Source organism: Schistocerca gregaria, chromosome 6 (genome assembly GCF_023897955.1).
Source record: "Schistocerca gregaria isolate iqSchGreg1 chromosome 6, iqSchGreg1.2, whole genome shotgun sequence".
NCBI classification, from domain to species: domain Eukaryota; kingdom Metazoa; phylum Arthropoda; class Insecta; order Orthoptera; family Acrididae; genus Schistocerca; species Schistocerca gregaria.
Genome location: NC_064925.1, coordinates 503,662,933 through 503,685,449, shown reverse-complemented (window position 1 = coordinate 503,685,449; position 22,517 = coordinate 503,662,933). Strand labels below are relative to the sequence as shown.

The following is a 22,517-nucleotide window of genomic DNA, read 5'->3' as shown; positions in this document are numbered from 1 at the left end:
AAACAAGGGTATCCAAGTGGAAAGTCTTGGTCGTGGATTGTGTGCTGGTGATTTATTTCCTCACCTGTGGAGAGACCCATGAATGCTGCCAGTGAGTCTCATGGCTAGTATTTATTATTACACAGTTTTCTTGTTTGTGTTCCTGGTTGTGCAACTTGGGGGAACAGCTAGCTGTCATGGAATTTTTGTCTCTTTACCATTTTGATTCGGAACCTTTGCACCTGGCATAAAGCAAATGTCAATGTCAAGGAGGCACCCACTGTCTGCCCCAATAAGTTCTAAACAATGGTATCCATGTGAAAAGTCTTGGTCGTGGATTGTGTGCTGGTGATTTATTTCCTCACCTGTGGAGAGACCCATGAATGCTGCCAGTGAGTCTCATGGCTAATATTTATTATTACACAGTTTTCTTGTTTGTGTTCCTGGTTGTGCAACTTGGGGGAACAGCTAGCTGTCATGGAATTTTTGTCTCTTTACCATTTTGATTCGGAACCTTTGCTTCATTACAACAAAGGGGTGAGGATGACCTCAGATGGTTAAGTGATTTTATTGTTTTACACCAGATGATGGAACTTTAAGTGTTCAAAACCAGTTGTGTACACAATAAAGGAGTGTGGATTAAGCAGCCATCCTGTTGTTTCTTCATTTTTCAGAATGGATTTGTACAGTTGCTGTTGCCCCATAAGAACAACTCTTTGTTAATTTATTTTCCTTTTCTTTGGACCGTTAAAGAAATTCCTCGCTGGTTGTCATTTCAAAATTGATGCCAACACCCAAGAGGCTGTTGTTAAGTGACTCCTAGACCTGAACCTTGATTTCTATTGGCTTACTTTCATCAGCCTGGTTTACTAATCGAACAAGCACTTAGATAACCATTATGACTATGTGAAATTATACTAGTGCCTACATTATTTTTGGCATATCTTTGTTTTTATGAGTAAACCTTATCTTGCAGAGGACTTATTACCTTACTTTTTGACCCATCCACATAACCTGAAACAGAAGGTGTCACAGATTCTATGAAGAGCCCCTCTTAGAAATGAGAAGAAGTTCACACAACTGGTGTATGATTTAATGGTTTCCTAAAATCTGCACTAAGATGGATAAAATACTTATCACTGCATCATGATAGCACTCCCTTTTTAAGATAAAAATATGCTAAGTGACAAAAAGTTTCATAGTGATGGAGAAACACATGTATATCTTTCAACAAAAGAAAGTATTAGTTTCCTAAATAACACTCAGAACACATTTACATTCTAGAAGTTTTACTACCTATACATTTTGCTAAATTGTTTCAATACTTTATTTTAGGGAGGAAATACTTCAGATTAATTACTAGAAATGGCCTTGAGATAAGGGATTTCCTATTTAAAATCCTACCCACATCACCCAAAGTTGTGTTCTGCTGCACACCCAACCTACAGAGTATCTTTGTATATCCCTATTCCAATCGTGGTTGCAATCATGCACCTCATGGGCCATTCCCTTCGGTCAACCCAGGTGCAAGATCTACTCCTTACACCCACCCACCATCTCCTACCGCAGTGAATTCACAGTCATTTCCTACCCTATAAAAGGGCATATGTGAAAACACCCATGTTATTTATCAGCTATACTACAAATACTGTACAGCATCCCATGTGGACATGATGAGTAACCAACTTTCTACTCACATGACTGATCACTGCCAAATGGTGGCAAGCCACAAGCTTGACCACCCGGCTACCAAACATGCTGCGCGCTAGAACACTAATTACGTCAACAGCTGCTTTACTATCGAGCCATTTGTTACTCCCTTCCAACACTAGCTTCTATGAACTATGGGTGGGAATTGTCTTTCCAACATATTCTGAGCTCTTGCAGCCCCCCAGGCCTAAACCTCTGCTAATCCGTTTCCCCACTACCTCACCTTACCTTTTCCCATCTCTCTTCTATCCATAACACCACTTCCCCTTCTAGATTGTACATTGCCTTCTCCCACTACTCTTCCTCACTCCTGATGCATTCATATTCTCTCTCCTCTCCCCATTTCTCCCTCTTCATCTACACCTTCCTCTTCTCTCCCCCCTTTCCCCCATCTCTTCCTTTTCCTATACCCTCTAAACTCCTTTTATCTTACTGTGTGGCCGCCAAGTCATCAGTAGTAGTTCCTGCTTCACACTATCCGACTATCCTCACCCTGTGCATCTTTCAGTATCCACTCTCAAACTCCATCTGAGCAGGCAGCCATTATCGATAATGACAGTCAGTCTTGTCATGGCTACGGGCATGTGTGTTTGGCTGCAAATTTATCAATCAGGTACATCATTGGGACAAGGTTAGATGAAAACAATGATCTTGAATTCATGGAAAAAAAAGGCCTGGGTGTAACCAGGCAACCTAAAGAAAACCACCACTTCAGAAAACGTTAGAAGTTATCTAGATAGGAATCTGGCCACAAGGAGTAAGAGGAAGCAGATTTTGTTTTCAGACAACCTGACACTCAAAGGAGAAGAACTGCATTAATCATGCAAATATCCTCTTATGGAACATCAAAACCTTGAAAAATGCAATATCATTCATACCAACAGAGATACTAACTATGTATGACAATATAATCCTCATAGAAACTTGTGTGGTTTCTGTTGCCTGAGACTGCAGTCGTGTGTGAGTTGCTTTGTGTGTGTGTGTGTGTGTGTGTGTGTGTGTGTGTGTGTGTGTTTGTGTATTGTTGATGAAGATCTTTATGGCTGAAAGCTTTAATTGTGAGAGTATTTTTGTTGTGCCCATCTGCGACTCAGTATCTCTGCTATATGGTGAGTAGCAACTTTCCTTCTCTTAATACTGTTACATTCCATCCTGGATTTTCCATTGTTTGATCACAGAAACTATTTTAATACAAGAGTATACTATAAAAGAATACTATGGGATTCACTCTTTCACATGCCAAACCACAGGTAGAGCAGCATCTAGAGTTTCCATCTCCCTCAAACCATGTCTAAGAATAATAAGGGAAATAATAAGAAGTGAAAACACAGTTATTGCAAAACAAGTCACACCACAATGGTAAGCATATATGCTGAATCACAGATTATGGCAGAAGATGAAATTGAAAGACTAACAAAAGAACTAACATAAATGAAGGTCGAACCAAATGCTAAAAAGGGACTGATCCTGGAAATGTTGGGGGGGGGGGGGGGGGGGGGGGGACACATAGTGCCCAAAGGAACTAGCCACACAGATTTCATATTATTATGAGGCAAAGTCATAAATCCAATGAACCAGAAAATACTTTGTATATCAATGGCAACATCAATCGGAAAACATATACCAATTACAACAACTTTTGAATTCAGTCGGCCATAACCAACAACCAAGCCTGTGTCAAACAGTATGTCCAGGAAATTGACAGAGAGAAATTAAAAGAAAGCCTTGGAAAAATAGAAGAAGCAACATATTTAATACAGCGAGATCAGGCTACAGAAACAGTACAACTAAGTACAAAGACTCTGCAATGATTTCAAATGCAAATAAAAAATAGGAAATAACAAGTGTGGTTTGTCACGAAGGGTAATGAAGAACAAAAGATGATGCTGTCAGCACTACACCAAGCCAAAACCACAATGCAACAATATGACCTGTTACTATACACCAAACTGAGAAAGTTACACAATACACTAATAAAGAAGAAGGCAGACCACATAGAAGGAGATGCTAGATGGTGAGTAGAACTTGCTCAGAGACCTGCCCATAGCACTCAGGAAACCAAGATCACCAGCAATAAATGGAATCTCTGTGAAAACCATTTTGATGCCACCCTAAACCTTTGACCCAAGGAAACAGTCAGCAACTACAGTACTACGAAGATAATCATCTCAACATAACAAAACAAGAAATACGAGAAACAATAACAAAGGCAAAAAAAAAAAAAAAATTCTTCAAGACCAGATGGCATATACACAGAATACCAGTACCTCAAAGTATGCTAGCACGTGATCGTAGAATACTGGACACGCTTTTAAACAACTGCTTGAGCACAGAAAAAATACTATAGCAATGAAGAACATCGATGATGAAAGTACTTTTCAAAGGGAAAGGAGAAACCTGCAACTCTGACTCATACAGAGAGGCACAGGCATCGAAAACACATCTTTCAAAATTCTCATGAAAATATTAAGTTTCAGGTTTGCTGCTGAAGCAGATGCCCAAATATCCCAAAGCCTATGTGGTTTCAGAAAGGGAAGATGCAACCTACTTGTGGTGAACTGTTCAATTGAGCAAGCTCCAGACACACTCCAACATCTGGGGAAATAATATATTTTAGTCTTTACCAACTATAGCAAAGCCTTCAACACTATTAATAGAAAAACACTCATCCAAAATCTCAGCCTATAAACTGATGACACGCACCATTACTTTGCAAGGGAAAACGTAGGAGAATTGCCCCAATTTCATCCTCATATCACTGAAAAGATGAATGACATAAGTATTAGTGTCAGTGGTGACAAGAAACAGTTGAAATCATTAAAACTGAGCAAAGCTCCAGGATCTGATAGAACCCCTGCCAGATTCCTTAAAGAATTTGTGGCTGATTTAGCCCCCCTTCTCAGTATAATCTATCACAGATCCCTCGAACAAAAAAACATGCCCACTTGCTGGAGAAAGGCACAAATCACATCTGTCTACAGGAAGGTAGTAGAATTGATCCACAAAACTATCATCCAACATCCTTGACATTGTTTTGTTGTAGAATCTTAGAATATATTCTGAGCTCAAACATAATGACATATCTTGAACAGAATGACCTTCTCACTGCCAACCAGACTGGTTTTTGAAAACCTCGATCACATCAAACCCAACTCACACTTTTCACCCATGACATACTAAAGCTTTGGATCAAGGCAAACATGTAGATGCAGTGTTTCTTGATTTCCGAAAAGCATTTGACACAGTACCGCACCTACGCTTAGTGTTAAAAGTACGATTATATGGGGTATCAAGTGAAATTAGTGACTGGATTGAGGACTCTTTGTTAGAGAGGACACAGCATGTTATCTTGGGTGGATAGCCATAGTTAGATGTAGAAGTAACTTTGGGTGTGCTGCAGGGAAGTGTGTTGGGATGCTTGTTGTTCATGTTGTACATTAATGAACTTGCAGACAATATTAATAATAAAATCAGTTGTTTTGCAAATGATGCTGTTATCTATAATTAAATACTATATGAGAGAAGTTGCATAAACATTCAGTCAGATCTTGATAAGATTACAATGTGGTGCAGTGATTGGAAACTTGCTCTAAATGTTTAGAAATGCAAAATTGTGCACTTCACTAAATAAAAAACATAGTATCCTATGACTATAATATCAATGAGTCACTGTTGGAATTGGACAACTCATACAAATACCTGGGTGTAAGATTTTGTAGAGATATGAAATGGAATGATCACATAGATTCAGCTGTGAGTAAAGCAGGTGATACTCTCTAATTTATTGGCACAATATTGAGGAAGTGCAATCAGTCTACAAAGGAGATTACTTACAAATCACTTGTGATAGCGGGTCTAGAATATTGCTCAAGTGTGTGGGACCCATACCACACAGGACTAACATGGGATATTGAACATATACAGAGAAGGGCAGCACAAATGGCCACAGGTTTGTGTAATTCAGGGGAGAGTGTCACAGAGATGCTGAAGGAACTGAGAGGCACTCTTCACGACAGATGTAAACTACCAGAGAAAGTCTATTAACAAAGTTTCAAGAACAGGCTTTTAAATAATTGCTCTAGGGATTGCTCTATGGATATACTACAATCCCCTATGTATTGTTCACACAGGTATCATGAGGATAAGATTAGAATAATTACTGCACACATGAAGGCATTCAATAAATCATTCTTCCTGTGCTCCACCATATATGTAACAGGGAGAAATCCTAATAACTGATACAATGGGGCATACCTCACAGTGGTTTGTAGAGTATAGAGGTAGATGTAGATAACAAAACTACTTTGAGACAGAGAAAACCACATCCAAACATCTGATGTTATTCACCTATCCGAGAATTTAATGCAGACAATGATGTACTACAACGAGACCTGTCACTGTTCAACATCATCACAGCAGACATAATGAAGATCATTATGGATGGCCGAGCAACACTCATACTTTACGCAGAAAATACGGCAATAGGTTTAAAAGACAAAGAAACTACAAAGTACACTAAACAGGCCCACAATGGCCCTGTAAAATGACCTATGAATAAACCACACACAGGAAAGAAGAGATGGTAATCTTATACCAAAGAGTACAAAGGCCCTTCAAAATAAAACACTACAGAGGGAACCAAAACATAAATATCTTGGAGTTACCCTGCAAGATTTAGGTTTTCCGTGATTTCCCTAAATCACTTCAGGCAAATGCCGGGATGGTTCATTTGAAAGGGCACGGCCGATTTCCTTTCCCGTCCTTCCCTCACCCGAGCTTGTGCTCCGTCTCTAATGACCTTGTTGTCGACGGGACATTAAACACTAATCTCCTCCTCCTCCTCCTCCTCCTCCATCAACAGCAACAATAAAATTAATTTACAATATCCAACAGACTCAAAGACTTGCAATAAAAACAGCAATGACACTATTTAAAATGCCCTTAGCACCAGTACCAGCTTAAAGGGATCCAAGTAATCTAAGGGAAACTAAAAACCAGTGACCTCACAACATTAGAGACTGTCAAATCTTGCTATATGAAACGAATCCTGGGCATCAGGAAAACAGTGTCTTCAAGTCTGACCTACATCTTAAAGGAAAGAAACCATCTTCACAGAAGGCATCAGAACACAGATACACCTGCCAAACATCATGGCCTACAAAAGCACAAGCCAAATACTCATAGAAACACAGAACTTTTTTTGGAACAACTTCTACTCAACTGATGCCATAATAAAGGAGGAATGGAAACAGGCAAACTGCAAACTCCAATATGTAGTGACAGGATATGCAAAACATGGTTCTTCACCATAATTTATGTCAAAACAAGATAGTCCACCAGACAAATGAAGATTGCCAATGTGTGAGGTGTAATGAAAACTGCAAAAGATACCATGCCAAAAACTGTGGAAAAAGATGACTGTCAACAATAAAACTAAACTAGAATAATGTAACTTAGTTTTGTATTTGCACATCATCTGCATTTTCATTGTTGTTGTTGTTGTTGTTGTTGTTGTCTTCAGTCCTGAGACTGGTTGGATGCAGCTCTCCGTGCTACTCTATCCTGTGCAAGCTGCTTCATCTCCCAGTACTTACTGCAACCTACATCCTCCTGAATCTGCTTAGTGTATTCATCTCTTGGTCTCCCTCTACGATTTTTACCCTCCATGTTGCCCTCCAATGCTAAATTTGTGATCCCTCAATGCCTCAGAACATGTCCTACCAACCGGTCCTGTCTTCTTGTCAAGTTATGCCACAAACTCCTCTTCTCCCCAATCCTATTCAATACCTCCTCATTAGTTACGTGATCTACCCATCTAACCTTCAGCATTCTTCTGTAGCACCACATTTCGAAAGCTTCTATTCTTTTCTTGTCCAAACTATTTATCGTCCATGTTTCACTTCCATACATGGCTACACTCCATACAAATACTTTCAGAAACGACTTCCTGACACTTACATCAATACTCAATTTTAACAAATTTCTCTTCTTCAGAAACGCTTTCCTTGCCATTGCCAGTCTACATTTTATATCTTCTCTACTTCGACCATCATCAGTTATTTTGCTCACCAAATAGCAAAACTCCTTTACTACTGTTAGTGTCTCATTTCCTACACTAATTCCCTCAGCATCACCCGACTTAATTTGACCACATTCCATTATCCTCATTTTGCTTTGACAAGAAGAAGGGACTGGTTGGTAGGACATGTTCTGAGGCATCAAGGGATCACAAATTTAGCATTGGAGGGCAGTGTGGAGGGTAAAAATCGTAGAGGGCGACCAAGAGATGAATACTCTAAACAGATTCAGAAGGATGTAGGTTGCAGTAAGTACTGGGAGATGAAGAAGCTTGCACAGGATAGAGTAGCATGGAGAGCTGTATCAAACCAGTGTCAAGACTGAAGACCACAACAACAACAACAACAACAACAACAACAACATGTTTTACAATTCACTGTGAGATATACGTACATACATTAATGCTTGTTCCATAGATCATGAATACGACATTTCATAATGCTGTGGAACGTGTCACTTTAACATAAGTTTTCTTTCCACAAAATAATTAATGAATGAAGGAAATTCTTTTAATTTGCTTTTAAATGTTGGTTGGCCATCTGTCAGACTTTTATTGGTATTTGGTAAATGATCAAAATATTTGTGGCAGCATAATTCACCCCTTTCTGTACCAACGTAGGATTTAATCCAGTATAGTGAAGATAATCCTTTCTTCTAGTGTTGTAGCTATGCACTTTGCTGTTATTTTTGAATTGCGATGGGTTATTAATGACAAATTTCGTAAGTGAATATATGTATTGTGAAGGTACTGTGAATATTCAGAGTTCCTTAAATAAATGTCTGCAAGGTAATCCTGGGCGGGCTCTAGCTATTATTCTAATTACATGCTTTTGTGAAATGAATAATTTCTATCTTAATGATGAATTGCCCCAAAATATGATGCCATACGGAAAGCAGTGAATGAAAATAGGCATAGTAGGCTAATTTACTGATATGTTTATCATTAAAATTTGCAATAACACTAATAGCACAAGTAGCTGAACCTAACCGTTTTAGCAGATAATCGATGTGTTTCTTCCAATTCAATTTCTCTTCAATACACACACCCAGAAAGAAACTTTGAATATTCTGCCTTAGCAACAGACTTCTCTTCATAGTTTATATTTATCAATGATGTTACACCATTTACTGTACAGAGTTGTATAAACTGTGTTTTCTCACAATTTAGTGAGAGTCCATTTGCAGAGAACCACTTAATAATTTTCTGAAAGACATTATTTACACTTTCCTCAACTGATTCTTGCTTGATGGGTGTGGTTACTATAATTGTATCATCAGCAAAAAGAACTAGCTTTGCATCTTCATGAATATATAGGGTGTTTCAAAAGTGATGTTCAATATTCAGGGATATGACAGAAATGATCATTCGGAACAAAAAAGTCAAGTAAACATGGGATCTAAAACGCAAACCTTAAGAACTATCAGTAATTCTTGATCTTCGATACTGTGAAACAAATATCTCTTGCTGCAAGCTCTTTGCTTTCCATACTTTGGGAAGTGGTAGTATGGACCAAAACAAGAAAAACATGCCCAGTTAACATGTGCTCTAAAATGCATACCTTAAGAGCTATGAGCACTTGTTCATTTTCACTACTTTGAAATACAACTCTCTAAAGAACAAGTGCTCATAACTTTTGAGGTATGCATTTTAGAGCAGATGTTTACGTACACATTTTTTCTTGTTTTGGTCCATACTACCACTTCACAAAATATGGGATGCAAAGAGCATGCAGTAGAAGGGTTTGTTTCACAGTATCAAAGATCAAGAATTGCTCGTAGCTCTTATGGTATGCATTTTAGAGCCCATGTATACATGTCTTTTTTGTTCTTAACTATCATTCCTGTCATGGTCCTGAATATTGACCGTCACTTTTGAAACACTTTGTAGAGTGTCAAGTCATTAATACACAGAGTCCACCAGAGAAATGTATACACTCTTTGTCAGGCTCTATCAAGGTATTGATTTGAGTTATGAGTGTGTTGTAGTATGGTCTTTGGCTCAACAGATATTAGTACTTTTATCTCGCTACTGAGAAAACAATATGACTGGAGCATGCTTGACATTCGAGCAACAAAAATGTATTTTGAAGTGGTTTTTCAAGAAGTGCAACGTCAGTGGAGGTGGGAGTTTGAAACAGAACCGCCAACCCGCCTAACAATTAAATGCATCATTGACAAGTTTGAATTGTGTGGAACGATTTGTGATATTCACAAAGGAAGATCAGGAAGACAGTGCACAGCTGCAAGTCTAGGTTTGTCGGCTTTCGTGTTGGAAATGTTTGTTAATTCTCCACAGAAGTCTGCTATGCCATGTGTGTGTGAAGCGGAGGTTAGCAGTACAAGTGTACGAAGAATTCTGAAAGCTGCAAAGTGGAAAGTTTACATTCCATGATTATTGCATGCAATAATGAAGATGATCCTGATCGCTGAATGCAATTTCGCAAATGGTAACTGATAACAAACAATTTGTGACAAACATAGGGTGGAGTGGCGAGGCACAATTTAAAGTGAATGGAACTGTGAATTGGCATAATAGTGTGTACCGGGCACCAGAAAATCCGCTTGTTTATGTGGTTAAAGTGGTCAGACTATCATGGGTTCATGTGTAGCGTGGATTATCATCTAGAGGCTTAGTAGGACCCTTTTTCTTTGATGCTACTGTCACTGGAGAAGCGTACCTGGAAATGTTATGCACATCAATTTTGCCAGGCATATGTGTGCTTTATGGAGATGATAATGAGGTCATCTACCAACGGGATGGGGCGCCACCACACTACCACCTAGCCGTACATGCTTTCCTGGATGACAATTTTCCGGGGCAGTGGATTGAGTTCCCTCCGCAGTCGCCAGATCTAATACCTATGGACTTTTACTTGTGGGGAACTGTGAAAGATAACATCTATTGACTCAAGCCATGCATGCTGGAGGAACTTTGCCAGAAGATTAGAGCAACATGTGTAGTGATCTCCATTGTAACACTGACTGACATAGTTGCGGCGACCGTTCTTTGTTCTGTTATGTATATAGCCACTAACAGTGAATATTCTGAACATTTAAAGTAACCATGTGTTAAACTGAAGGTTGTACAACATGTGTGATTAATTATTAAATGTAAATTAAACACATAAGTAATACTTTTCATTCCTTAAAGTGTGTATACATTTTTTGTGGCAGACTCTAAGGGACCCAAGACTGGACCCAATGGGACACCATTTTTGATACCTCCCCAGTTAGAAGACTCCGCTGATTTTTGCAGACTATCTGTACTGTTAATTTCAACCTTCTGCATTCTTCCAGTTAAATATGAATTAAACCATTTGTGCACTGTCCCACTCATGCCGAAATACTTAAGCTTCTCTAGAAGAATTTAATGATTCACACAATCAAAAGCCTTGAGAGATCACAAAATATCCCAATGGGTGATGTTCAGTTATTCAATGCATTTAATATTTGATCAGTGAAAGTATATATAGTGTTTTCTGTTGAAAAGCCTTTCTGAAAAACAAACTGACATTTTGTTAGTACTTCATTTTTACAAATATGTGATGCCACTCTTGAATATATTACTTCTTCAAGAACTTTGGATAAAGCCATCAGAAGTGAGATTGGGCGGTAGTTGTTAGCATCAGACCTATCCCCTTTTTTATGCAATGGTTCAACAACAGCATATTTCAGTCTATCTAGAAAAATGCCCCGTTTCAGTGAGCTACGACATACGTGGCCGAGTATCCTACTTATTTGTTGGGAACAAGCTTTTAGTACTCTGTTGGAAATGACAGCAATTCCATGTGAGCTTTTACTTTTGAGTGAATCTATTATTTTCCTAATTTCAGCAGGAGAGATGGGCTGAACTTCAATTTTATCAAATTGGATGGGTATTGCCTCTTCCATATACTGCCTTAAATTTTCTAATGAATAGCTGGATTCTATATTCTCTACAACACTTCAAAATGATTATTAAAAATGTTTTCTGCTTCTAACTTCTTGTTAACAAACTGTTCATTGAATTTGATAAAAATAAAGTCTTCCTGTGTTCTCAGCTGCCCTGTTTCCCTTTTAACAATATTCCAAATTGTTTTAATTTTATTATCAGATGCGTTAATCTCAGACATAATGCACACACTTCTGTACTCTTTAGTAACTTTTCTGAATACAGTGCAGTAGTTTTTATAATGTTTCACTGTTTGGGGATCATTACTCCTCCAAGCAATAAGATACATTTCCCTTTTCTGTTTACACACTATTTTTATCCCTTTAGTAGGCCATGGCTTTTTACATGGTTTCTTACAATTACATTTCACTGTTTTCTTAGGGAAACTGATTTCAAATATACTCACAAAAGTATCATGAAATTGGTTAAATTTTAAATTAGCATAAGGTTCCCCGTACACCTTATCCAAGTCTAACTGTTGCAAGCTTCCCTAAAATTTTCAATTGTTAAATCGTTAATTGAACACACTACTTTGGAGGGCTGTTTTGCATTACTGTATGGAGCCATACCATATACTGTATCTAGCTGTGCATCATGATCAGACAGACCATCAGAAAGCTTTGTGTCAGCTGGGTGCTGCATTTCTTGAATGTTGACCAAAAGAAAATGCTAAAACCAAAACATCAATAATGTTTGAACCATTTGATAAAGAAGGCACTTGATTTTATGTCCCAATTCATTTCTCCAAATGAGATGTGGGACCATCATTTCACACATAAAAAAAGCTCAAAGCTGATTTCATCTGCCAAAAAGGCAGACTTTTTCCTGGGATTCTTTTTTCTTGGACTGCTTTTGGGTATTCAGCCAGTTTGTGGTGTCCAGATTGTGGCAGACTGACTTATTGTCATACTTCACATTGTAGGCAGGTCACCCACATCAAATGGTCCCTTCCCTACAGCATAGGTCTTCGTGGCAAACGAATCTGCTCCAGTCCGGAATCCCGGAACCATTACACCAACAACCTGTAAACAGCTTTTGCATCCCGCAACTACCCTCCTGACCTGGTACAGAAGCTGTGAAGCTTTCTATGTGGGAATGACCAGCAACAAACTGTCCATTCGCATGAATGGACACAGGCAGACAGTGTTTGTTGGTAATGAGGATCACCCTGTGGCTAAACATGCCTTGGTGCATGACCAGCACATCTTTGCACAATGTTACAATGTCCGGGTTATCTGGATACTTCCCACTAACACCAACCTGTCAGAACTCCGGAGATGGGAACTTGCCCTTCAGTATATCCTCTCTTCTCGTTATCCGCCAGGCCTCAACCTCTGCTAATTTCATGTTGCCGCCGCTCATACCTCACCTGTCTTTCAACAACATCTTTGCCTCTGTACTTCCGCCTCGACTGACATCTCTGCCCAAATTCTTTGCCTTTACAAATGTCTGCTTGTGTCTGTGTATGTGCGGATGGATATATATATGTGTGTGTGTGTGTGTGTGTGTGTGTGTGTGTGTGTGTGTGTGTGTGTGTGTGTGTGTGTGTGTGTGTGTGTGTGTGTATACCTGTCCTTTTTCCCCTCTAAGGTGTGTCTTTCTGCTCCTGGGATTGGAATGACTCCTTACCCTCTCCCTTGAAACCCGCATCCTTCCGTCTTTCCCTCTCCTTCCCTCTTTCCTGAAGAAACAACTGTTGGTTGCGAAAGCTTGAATTTTGTGTATATGTTTGTGTGTCTATCGACCTGCCAGCACTTTTGTTTGGTAAGTCACATCATCTTTGTTTTTATAGCGCTGGCAGGTCGACAGATACACAAACAAACACAAACATACATACAAAATTCAATCTTTCGCAATCAACGGTTGCTTCTTCAGGAAAGAGGGAAGTAATATGTAGCTCCAACAAAAGTTCGCAGGTGTCCACAAAAGGGAAACGGAATACATGTAGAGAATTATGTTCTTTTTGGTTTTTAGTTGATCAGATCAACAGCACATGGTCTGTTTCATAAATGATACTTAACAGGAAAATTATACTCTATTTGGCAAAAAATGTTGAAATCTGGTTACAAATACTGTGCTAAAAATAACATTTTTATACATGCTTGTTCACAATGTCAAAATAACATGTGAGGGAACACTAAAGGTAGGAAAAGGGAATAAGAATCAGTAGCAGAGAACTGAGACTAGTGAATGTTCAAGCCAAGAGAATGTTGTAATAGTGGCTATTTCTGAGGAATGGCTACCACGCAAGCGGTCCAGTGGAGGTGGTACTGAGAAGCCGTCTCCAGATGGCAGCTGTTGAAGTCACTATTCTGGTGTGCATTTTCAGCAACCAAGAGGTCATGTTCACAATTTGCCACATTTTGGCAGTAGCAGTAGGTGCTTAGTGGCTCTGGCAATGTAAAAGGCGGTGTAAATACTTCAGTACTGAAGTACACCACTCACCAGAGCAGGTGCATTGACACACAAAAGCAAAAAGCATTGCTAGCTTTCAGAGTTATTCTTCTACAAGCTAGAGTAATAACTCCAAAAGCTAGCAAGTTTTCTTTCTTTTGTGTACCTATGGGCAACTCAATGCTTCTTTTTTTCTGGTAAGTGGTCTCCTTTAATCCCTAAGTATTTACAGTCTACAAGAGCTTTCCTATGACACTAATGTTTGTGTAGTAATTCAATTCAAATTAAGTGGACTGATATGTAATGAAGTGATTCTCAACAGAATTGGTGATGGACGAGATATGTAGAAAATAAAAGATAGAAGATGGAACAGGTTGATATGACATATTTAACACGTCAGGGAAGACTTCAATGATCCTAAACACAGCTATAGAGTACGGAAATTGTAAGCAAAGACAGACACTGGAGTATATTCAATAAATAATTGTGTATGTGGGGGGTAAATGATACTCTGAGAGGAAGAGATTGGCACAGCAGAGCAAATTCTGGTATGTCACACCACATCAGTCAGAAAGCTGTTTGCCTGTCTACCCTGTTCCCAACCTCCCCTCCCCCTCCCCACAAACACAAAACTGAAGGTAATTCCTGTACAATGTGAAGATGATGTGGCTGCTTTCACAAGGGGTGCTACTTTTCATCACATAAAAATGGTGATGAGGACAAACACTCCTGTAACATTTGAATACAGTATCTGTGGTGTGCAGTTTGACGCAGACACAGAGATTGAATATCTAGGCATGATATTCCAAAGTGACATGAAATGGAATGAGCACTTGAGGTCGATTGTAGTGAAAGCAATTGGTTGGTTTTAGTTTACTGGGAAAATTCTTGGAAAGTGTAGCTCATCTATAAAGAAGACCACACACAGAACAATTTTGTGACCCATTCTTGAGTACTGCTTGAATGTTTGGGATACCCAACAGATTGTATTAATGAAAGAAATCGAAGCAATTGAGAGGTGTCCTGCTAGATTTACTTCCAGTAGATTCAATCAACATGCAAATAGCATGGAAATACTCCGTGAATTCAAATGGGAAACACTGGAGGAAAGAAGACATTCTTACTGAGAAAGTTTACAGAAGTGGTCATTATGACACACTGCAGAATGATTCTACTGCCATTAATGTACTTCTTGCATAAGAACTACAAAGACAAGATAAGAGAAATAAGAGCTTGTACATACAGAGAGTCATTTTTTCTGCACTTCATTTGCAAGTGCAACAGGAATGGGAATGACTAGCAGCGATACAGTGTACCCTCCACCATCTACCATATGGTGGCTCGCAGTGTATGTGTATAGATCTAAATAGGAAACACCTGCAACAAGACTTCAACAAGAAATGATGTGTGGGTATATAGCAGCTTCTGCATCTGGGTTATAGGCAGTACAGTTAATTGTGATATCCAAGACTGGTATCAAGACTAGTATTGGCAGCGAGTAGAATACTGTACATGTTGACTTAGTGACAGAACATTGCTTTGGCTCAGCAGGGTTTGTTTTTGTAAGGTATCCCTCATTTCAATGCATGACAAGAGGTAGTCAAAGCCCAGAAAAGCAATATTGTTGGTTTGATAAGAAGAGTAAATGGACTAATAGTTGATGTTGGTTAGTTGAGACAAGGATTTTTGGGCTTACAGAAGCACAGATGACTATGAACTACCTTTGAAGAATATAAATTGTGTAAAGGGTCTGGCATGGTTACCAGCCTACTTCCCATTACAGATACGCCACCCACATGTACCACGACAGGTACTTCTTGACGTTTACACGTGTGTGTGTGTGTGTGTGTGTGTGTGTGTGTGTGTGTGTGTGTGTGTGTGTTCTAATCATCAGAATTAAATGGATGATTTTATACTGTAAAAACTAATATACCAACAAAAATAATCAATTTTTAAAATATAACTGAACAGAAAAAAAATCTACTCACCAAGCAGTAGGAAGAGAAAGTACATTTAAAGTTATGGAAATGTACAAGCTTTTGCAAACCCCAACAATCAGTCTTTTCTTCTCATGTTGTCCTATAAGTCTCAGGATTCGGGTTGACTTTCTCATAACTTTCCCCATTTCCTTCATCTCTCTTCCTTTCCTTTCAACTCTTCTGCCAGAAGAAGAAGCCACTGGCTCCACAAACATGCACATTTCCATAACTTTAATATGTATTTTCTCCTGCCACCACTGGGTAAGTAGATTATTTTTACCTATCCATTTTTGTGCTGTAGAGCATGTAAAACACAATTTTCACATTAAAAATATAAAATAGATTAGTATGATATAATTGTGTGATATTATGTGTAATTTATAAATTTTATAACTTACTTCAGGCATGTCCACAACTTTCAGAGGATTAATATTAATTTCTCGTACGCTGAGCTCATTCTGAATTGTCCTGTCATTTCCTTGCTCTGAGCTCCAGCCTTCAGTTAAAAAGGAAAAGTATCCCACATTTGGAGGTCCTACAAAAAAGTGATACAGTTAAAAATTTAATGCATGTGGTATGTGGGAGAGAGGAACATGCACAGACAGACAGAGAGAGAGAGAGAGAGAGAGAGAGAGAGAGAGAGAGAGAGAGAGAGAGAGAGGTGCTAGTGATAAACACATAACATGTATAGAGCCATTTTGTGTCTTACCAACTTTAACTTTCATATGTGGCTCTCCTTCCTGCTCACAGTTGGGATAAACATTCGATGTTGTCACAGACAAATCAACTGTTGATATTTGGAGGTTGTGAGCATTTCCACATTCTTCATTAACAACTTGACTGTAGTCAATTTTCTTTTTAAATTCTGAAAACATAAACAAAGAATTCTTTTATATTCAAAATACATTGATAATTAGCATATCTATAATTTTCCAATAACTTCATTGAAATACTGACACAACTTTTCTTTGGCCAGTTCTAATTATTAGACTGCTAGAGATACATCGGTCTCTTTCTGCCTTCCTACCAGTATTTGCCATTTAATATTTGCAGATTCTGGGAAAATCCTAGAACTATCTTGTTAAACTAATCCTTGGAAGATTCCAGGAAATTTTATGTTGGTATTAATAGTAGGCAGTTCTGTGCCATTTTCACTTTCTCTTAAGTTTATTAGGCAAATCTTATTTTGCCTTTAAGCATTTTTTGTGTGAATCCTTAACATCCTGCCTACCATGGATGTAGATATATCAACCAAGGAGTCAGTCAACTGTATCAATTTTGCGTCTCTTCAATGTACGAGAACTGAAGAGGGCATGTTGCACTGCAGTTTGGATCTAGCAGCCTTATCGAGGTTCCATGTGTACCAGGAATGTTGACAACAACATCAAGTTGTCATTTTCATCTGTGAAACTGTGTTCTGTGGCAGCACCAAGCCCTGCTGTGTGTGATTGTCAGGAACTTAAGTCACTGCCCCCTCAAAGTGCACTTGCAGGTAATATCCTCAGTACCATTCCATAAACTTAAACTAAGACCAAATATAAAGATGTTTACATTTTATATATAACACAAGTGTCTCGAAAAATTTTTTTTTAGTAAATCAAGTATTATGTCCGAATTAGTTGGTTTACGACATAGCATGACTCTAACATTCAGTACATGGTTCAAATGGCTCTCAGCGCTATGGGACTTAACTGCTGTAATCAGCAGTCCCCTAGAACTTAGAACTACTTAAACCTAACTAACCTAAGGACATCACACACATCCATGCCCGAGGCAGGATTCAAACCTGCGACCGTAGCGGTCGTGCGGTTCCAGACTGTAGCGCCTAGAACCGCTCGGCCACTCCGGCCTGCTCAGTACATGGTTCTTATAATATTGTGCCCTGCCTGCAATGTAATAACATACTATTTTCTTTTTCTATCAAATTATTAAGATTTAATGATACAATTTAAGCACTACGTCAATGAACTGCGCTGTAAGTCAGTGAATGTGTACACCCAGAATATTGTGCGTGGTGTATCATTATTATCTGTGTTTTTTTCTATATAAGAATGCACGCCCATCTTTTTTCTCTTCTCTTCTTCTTCTTCTTCTTTAATCGTGTGATTTTCCTACAGCATCTTACACTATCAAGGTCCTATTTTCTTTCATTTTGTTCAAATGAACTAAATATGTACTCCTGTTAGGAATTTATTTACTCACTCCATTATTATCGACAAATACGAATACTGATAGGATATTATTATGAAAACTTTATTCTTTCGTTCCAGAGTTGAGCTAAGATTACTGTAATACTCTGCCACTGTTGTGGGTCACCACTTAAAATGATTAACTTTTTGACTTGCTCTGCATTATTCCGCAAATGCAGAGTATGTGTTTAATCACAGTTGAATGACTTTCCTATGGTTCTATAGACATGTTTACTCACCGCACTAAATGGCCATGTATATTACAGATTTTTCAAAAGCACTGCCACTCAGTTACCTGGGTATTGCATACACACTGACACATACAGCCACATTTCTATCTAAATATCCTAGTACTTGAATCCAGAATGAGATTTTCATTCTGCAGCGGAGTGTGCGCTGATATGAAACTTCCTGGCAGATTAAAACTGTGTGCTGGACCAAGACTCGAACTCGGGACCTTTGCCTTTTGCGGGCAAGTGCTCTACCAACTGAGCTACCCAAGCATGATTCATGCACCATCCTCACAGCTTTGCTTCTGCCAGTACCTCGTCTCCTACCTTCCAAACTTTACAAAAGCTCTCCTGCGAACCTTGCAGAACTTGCACTCCTGAAAGAAAGGATATTGCGGAGACATGGCTTAGCCACAGCCTGGGGATACATGGTGAGAACAGCCCAATCTAGATAGTCCCACAGATTCTCAACTGGGTTTAAATCTGGGGAGTTTGGTGGCCAGAAAAGTATGGTAAACTCATTCTGGTACACTTTAAGCTGTGTGACATGTTGCATTGTACTGTTGGTAGATGCCATCCTGCCAAGGTGGCCCCTAAGGACAAGCACATACTTATGTTGATCCAATGTGTCTTCTAGAATGACAAGCTAACCCAGGCAATGCCACGAAAACATTCCTTGGACCATAACACTCCCTCCTCTGGCCTAGACTCTTCTGATGATCCAACAGCCATCTGTCCGATGGAGCATGAAATGTGACGCATCTGAAAAGGCCACCTGTCACCACTCAGTGGACTCCCACTGCAGTACTGACAAGCAAATTCCAGCCTTCATCACTGATGAAAAGCAGTCAGCGTGGGTTCACAATCAGGTGCCTCCTGTAGAGGCTCATAATCAGCAACATTTGCTGAAGGGTCATTGAGGAGAGACACTGTTGGTAGTCCCTTGATTCATCTGGGCAAATCTTCATCTGGCAAATCTGGCAGTTTCATTTCTATTCACCCGTACACATCTCTGCAGGCACTGTTTGCCCCTGTCATATAAGGTTCATGATGCACCACAGTTGCTTCAGCACCAGTTTCGGATAGTGCATTATGACAACGGCTGCACTGTTTTCTGCAACCCCACACAGCACACTTTATATACCTTCCACTGCTACTGCTGCCATATGCCATCTGTGATTGGTTATTGCATGCTGACATCTAACATAGGTGGCATCACATTAATGTGACTGGTCTGTTTATCTTTTACAGGCGGTTAATGGTGTAATATGCACCATTTCAAACACCATAGCATGTTGTGTGATCTAAAAATATCAGATTATCTACTGGCAGATTTATTCACTTCTTGAGATAGCACAGCAAGAACTGAAGGAATTATGGATGAATATCTAAAAAGGAAGACTGAATTGCCGAGGTTAACTGGGCAACTCATAGGCAGCTAAAATCATGTCAGAAACTGCTGGAAAGGCCTAATGTTTTGTTTCAAAAGTGGGTTTAAGATCTCTCTATACTTTTCAGTGTGATACCTTGAGAGAAACCTGGAGGTTGGCAACTTCAAGTGCAAAATTCACGAAGTACTCTTTCATTTGCTATAATCAACTGTCCTTCAAACTCAGCAGCGTAACTATGTGGCTAGGTTTCTAGCATAAGACATTAGGACATGGTATCTAATATCAGGGTAACTTCATTTTGCTACCCTGGTAGCTGATTTCAGACTCATATTTATCTAAGTGGTTTGACAATGTAATGTCCCCACAGCAAACACCCTCTACCACGCACCAATTAATCATTGTCAATCAAACCTTCCACATTCATTCACTTTGGAAAAGTTATCTGATCTGATTTTCTCGTAATATATGTGGCGACAGCTCGTCTACACCAAAGTATTTTCTAATGCATTTATTCTTTGAAATAACAGTGATGCATATATGCTTTCTCCATGATTGTTAGAGTGGTAACTGTGACAGCTTCTGGAGTATCTGTGGAGGGATTGACGTGTTTCTGAGAGATACATATTCTGCTTTTCTTCTTGCTAAAGCAAGCCAATTAACATTTGTGCCGCTAGCGGTTTATTTTGAAGAGAAAGAGATTTTAAAAGGAAAATAATTAAGGCATGGAATTGCCGGAGATCTGGATATGTAATGGAGATGGATTTAATACACGATTTCCTCCTTAAATAAGGTTTGTTACTTTTTTGTTCTGGAGTGAATGAACGAATGAGTTTTTTCTGAATCATTTGTTGATTACATTGGCCCTGTAATTAGTGGGGAAGTTTCAGCTGTGTCGAAGAGAGCCTGCAATCACTGACTGTGTTAAATCATCCAATAAGGCTTTGTACACATCTGGAATTCGCAATCTTTCGTAAAAGGAACAAATTGTCCAAACCATTGATTCTCCCGACTGACTGCATTGTTTAACAGTAATAATAAATGTAAAGATCTCTTACAGCAAGCCAGCTGCTGATTACCAAGATGAAGGACTCCACCAAAGATTCTATTTGGCTGATTCTTTTTATCACTATATCACGTAATGAAATCTTATATTAAAAACTATACATAGATGAAGGAGAGAAGGAGAGAGAGTGAATGAAAATAGAGATAATACTAAGAATCCTCCATTAGTCTAATTTTTCGCCTGTCGTATCACGGATCAGGCAGGGCCTTACTTTACTGTAAAGACTTATGTGTGAAGGTGAAGGGATCTTAAAGACAACAGAGACACATCTATACAGACAAGACATTACACAGAGATAGTGGCTAGCTGTATTGATTATCTACTCTTAGATTAAATAGACGGCAACATGTTATTCGATCTTTAAAATGTTAAAATGGCCAATTCGTGACAGGACACGTTTTTGGATGTTGCTAAAATAATTTTGTTCTCTGTTTCATGTCAACTACGATGAGCTAACCTAACTGATGCTTGGAAAAGAGAGGAAAGACTCGCAGGTGATATAATTGGATCCATAAATAAAGCTGAAAGACAGCATGCTGGGCGCAAAGAAAAGGCCAGATCTATATTTTATTATTAAAGCTTGCTAGTACAGTTAAAGTATACACTTTTTTAATTAGTGTTATTTGATATTTGAACATTGATTATTTGTGTTTGTGTTAGATATAGGAAGTGTTTTGATTGACCTGTCCCAGTTGCATTTATCTGTATGTGTACATTAAGAAATTAGACACAGAAGTACTCTCGTGTGAAGGAAGTTACATTTAGTGACAGTAGAACATTTATATGGTTTTACCTAGGGCAATGTTTAGGATGAGTCAAGCAGAGCAAAGCAGCACGCATCAGCCTTCAGCTGTTAGCACTGATAATAACGAAGTAGTAATAAGTGTTGTAGGACCAATGGCTACAGATAGCGCAACAGAACACGGCTGCAGGTGTAACAGCGAGTACGCAGCAGGGATTAGGTTCATTGACAATTATCATGAGACAGATGCAGATGATAACTGAGAGCATGAATACTTTCAAAAGTGACATTAATGTGAAATTAGCCTCAGTTACTGAAGGGCAGGAAAATCTGAAAATCGATATTAAAGCACAATTAGTGACAGTCACCCAAACTCAAGAAGAGATGAAATTAGTCCAGACTGAGATTAAGCAGCAGTTACAAGGCAGTTTTTCAGAATTAGAGCAACGGATAGAGACGAAGACCAAGAAACTCAAAAGATCAACCCGAAGAGATGGAACGAAAATTAACTGCACAAATAGAATTGGTGAAAGCACAATGTGAGGAATCTATTCAGGGTGTACGTGTTGAAATGAAGGAGTATGTGGCTATTAAGATAGATACTGTACAGGAACAAATAGAAATGGTTCCACAATTATTACAAAAGCAAGACACCATGTTGTTGTTGTTGTTGTTGTCTTCAGTCCTGAGACTGGTTTGATGCAGCTCTCCACGCTACTCTATCCTGTGCAAGGTTCTTCATCTCCCAGTACCTACTGCAACCTGCATCCTTCTGAATCTGCTTAGTGTATTCATCTCTTGGTCACCTTCTACAATTTTTACCCTCCACGC

The 22,517-nt window shown here is 38.9% G+C and overlaps 1 protein-coding gene across 1 annotated transcript in view; it reads right to left on the bottom strand.

Moving 5' to 3' along the window:
* LOC126278517 (acylglycerol kinase, mitochondrial) overlaps positions 1–22,517 on the bottom strand; it is an 88,915-nt gene that overhangs the window by 9,801 nt on the left and 56,597 nt on the right. Inside the window, exons 6-7 of the mRNA XM_049978682.1 lie at positions 16,781–16,936; positions 16,470–16,606 (exon numbers count right to left, since the gene is read on the bottom strand). Coding sequence (XP_049834639.1) covers positions 16,470–16,606; positions 16,781–16,936 — 293 coding nt within the window. The remainder of the gene's footprint in view (positions 1–16,469; positions 16,607–16,780; positions 16,937–22,517) is intronic.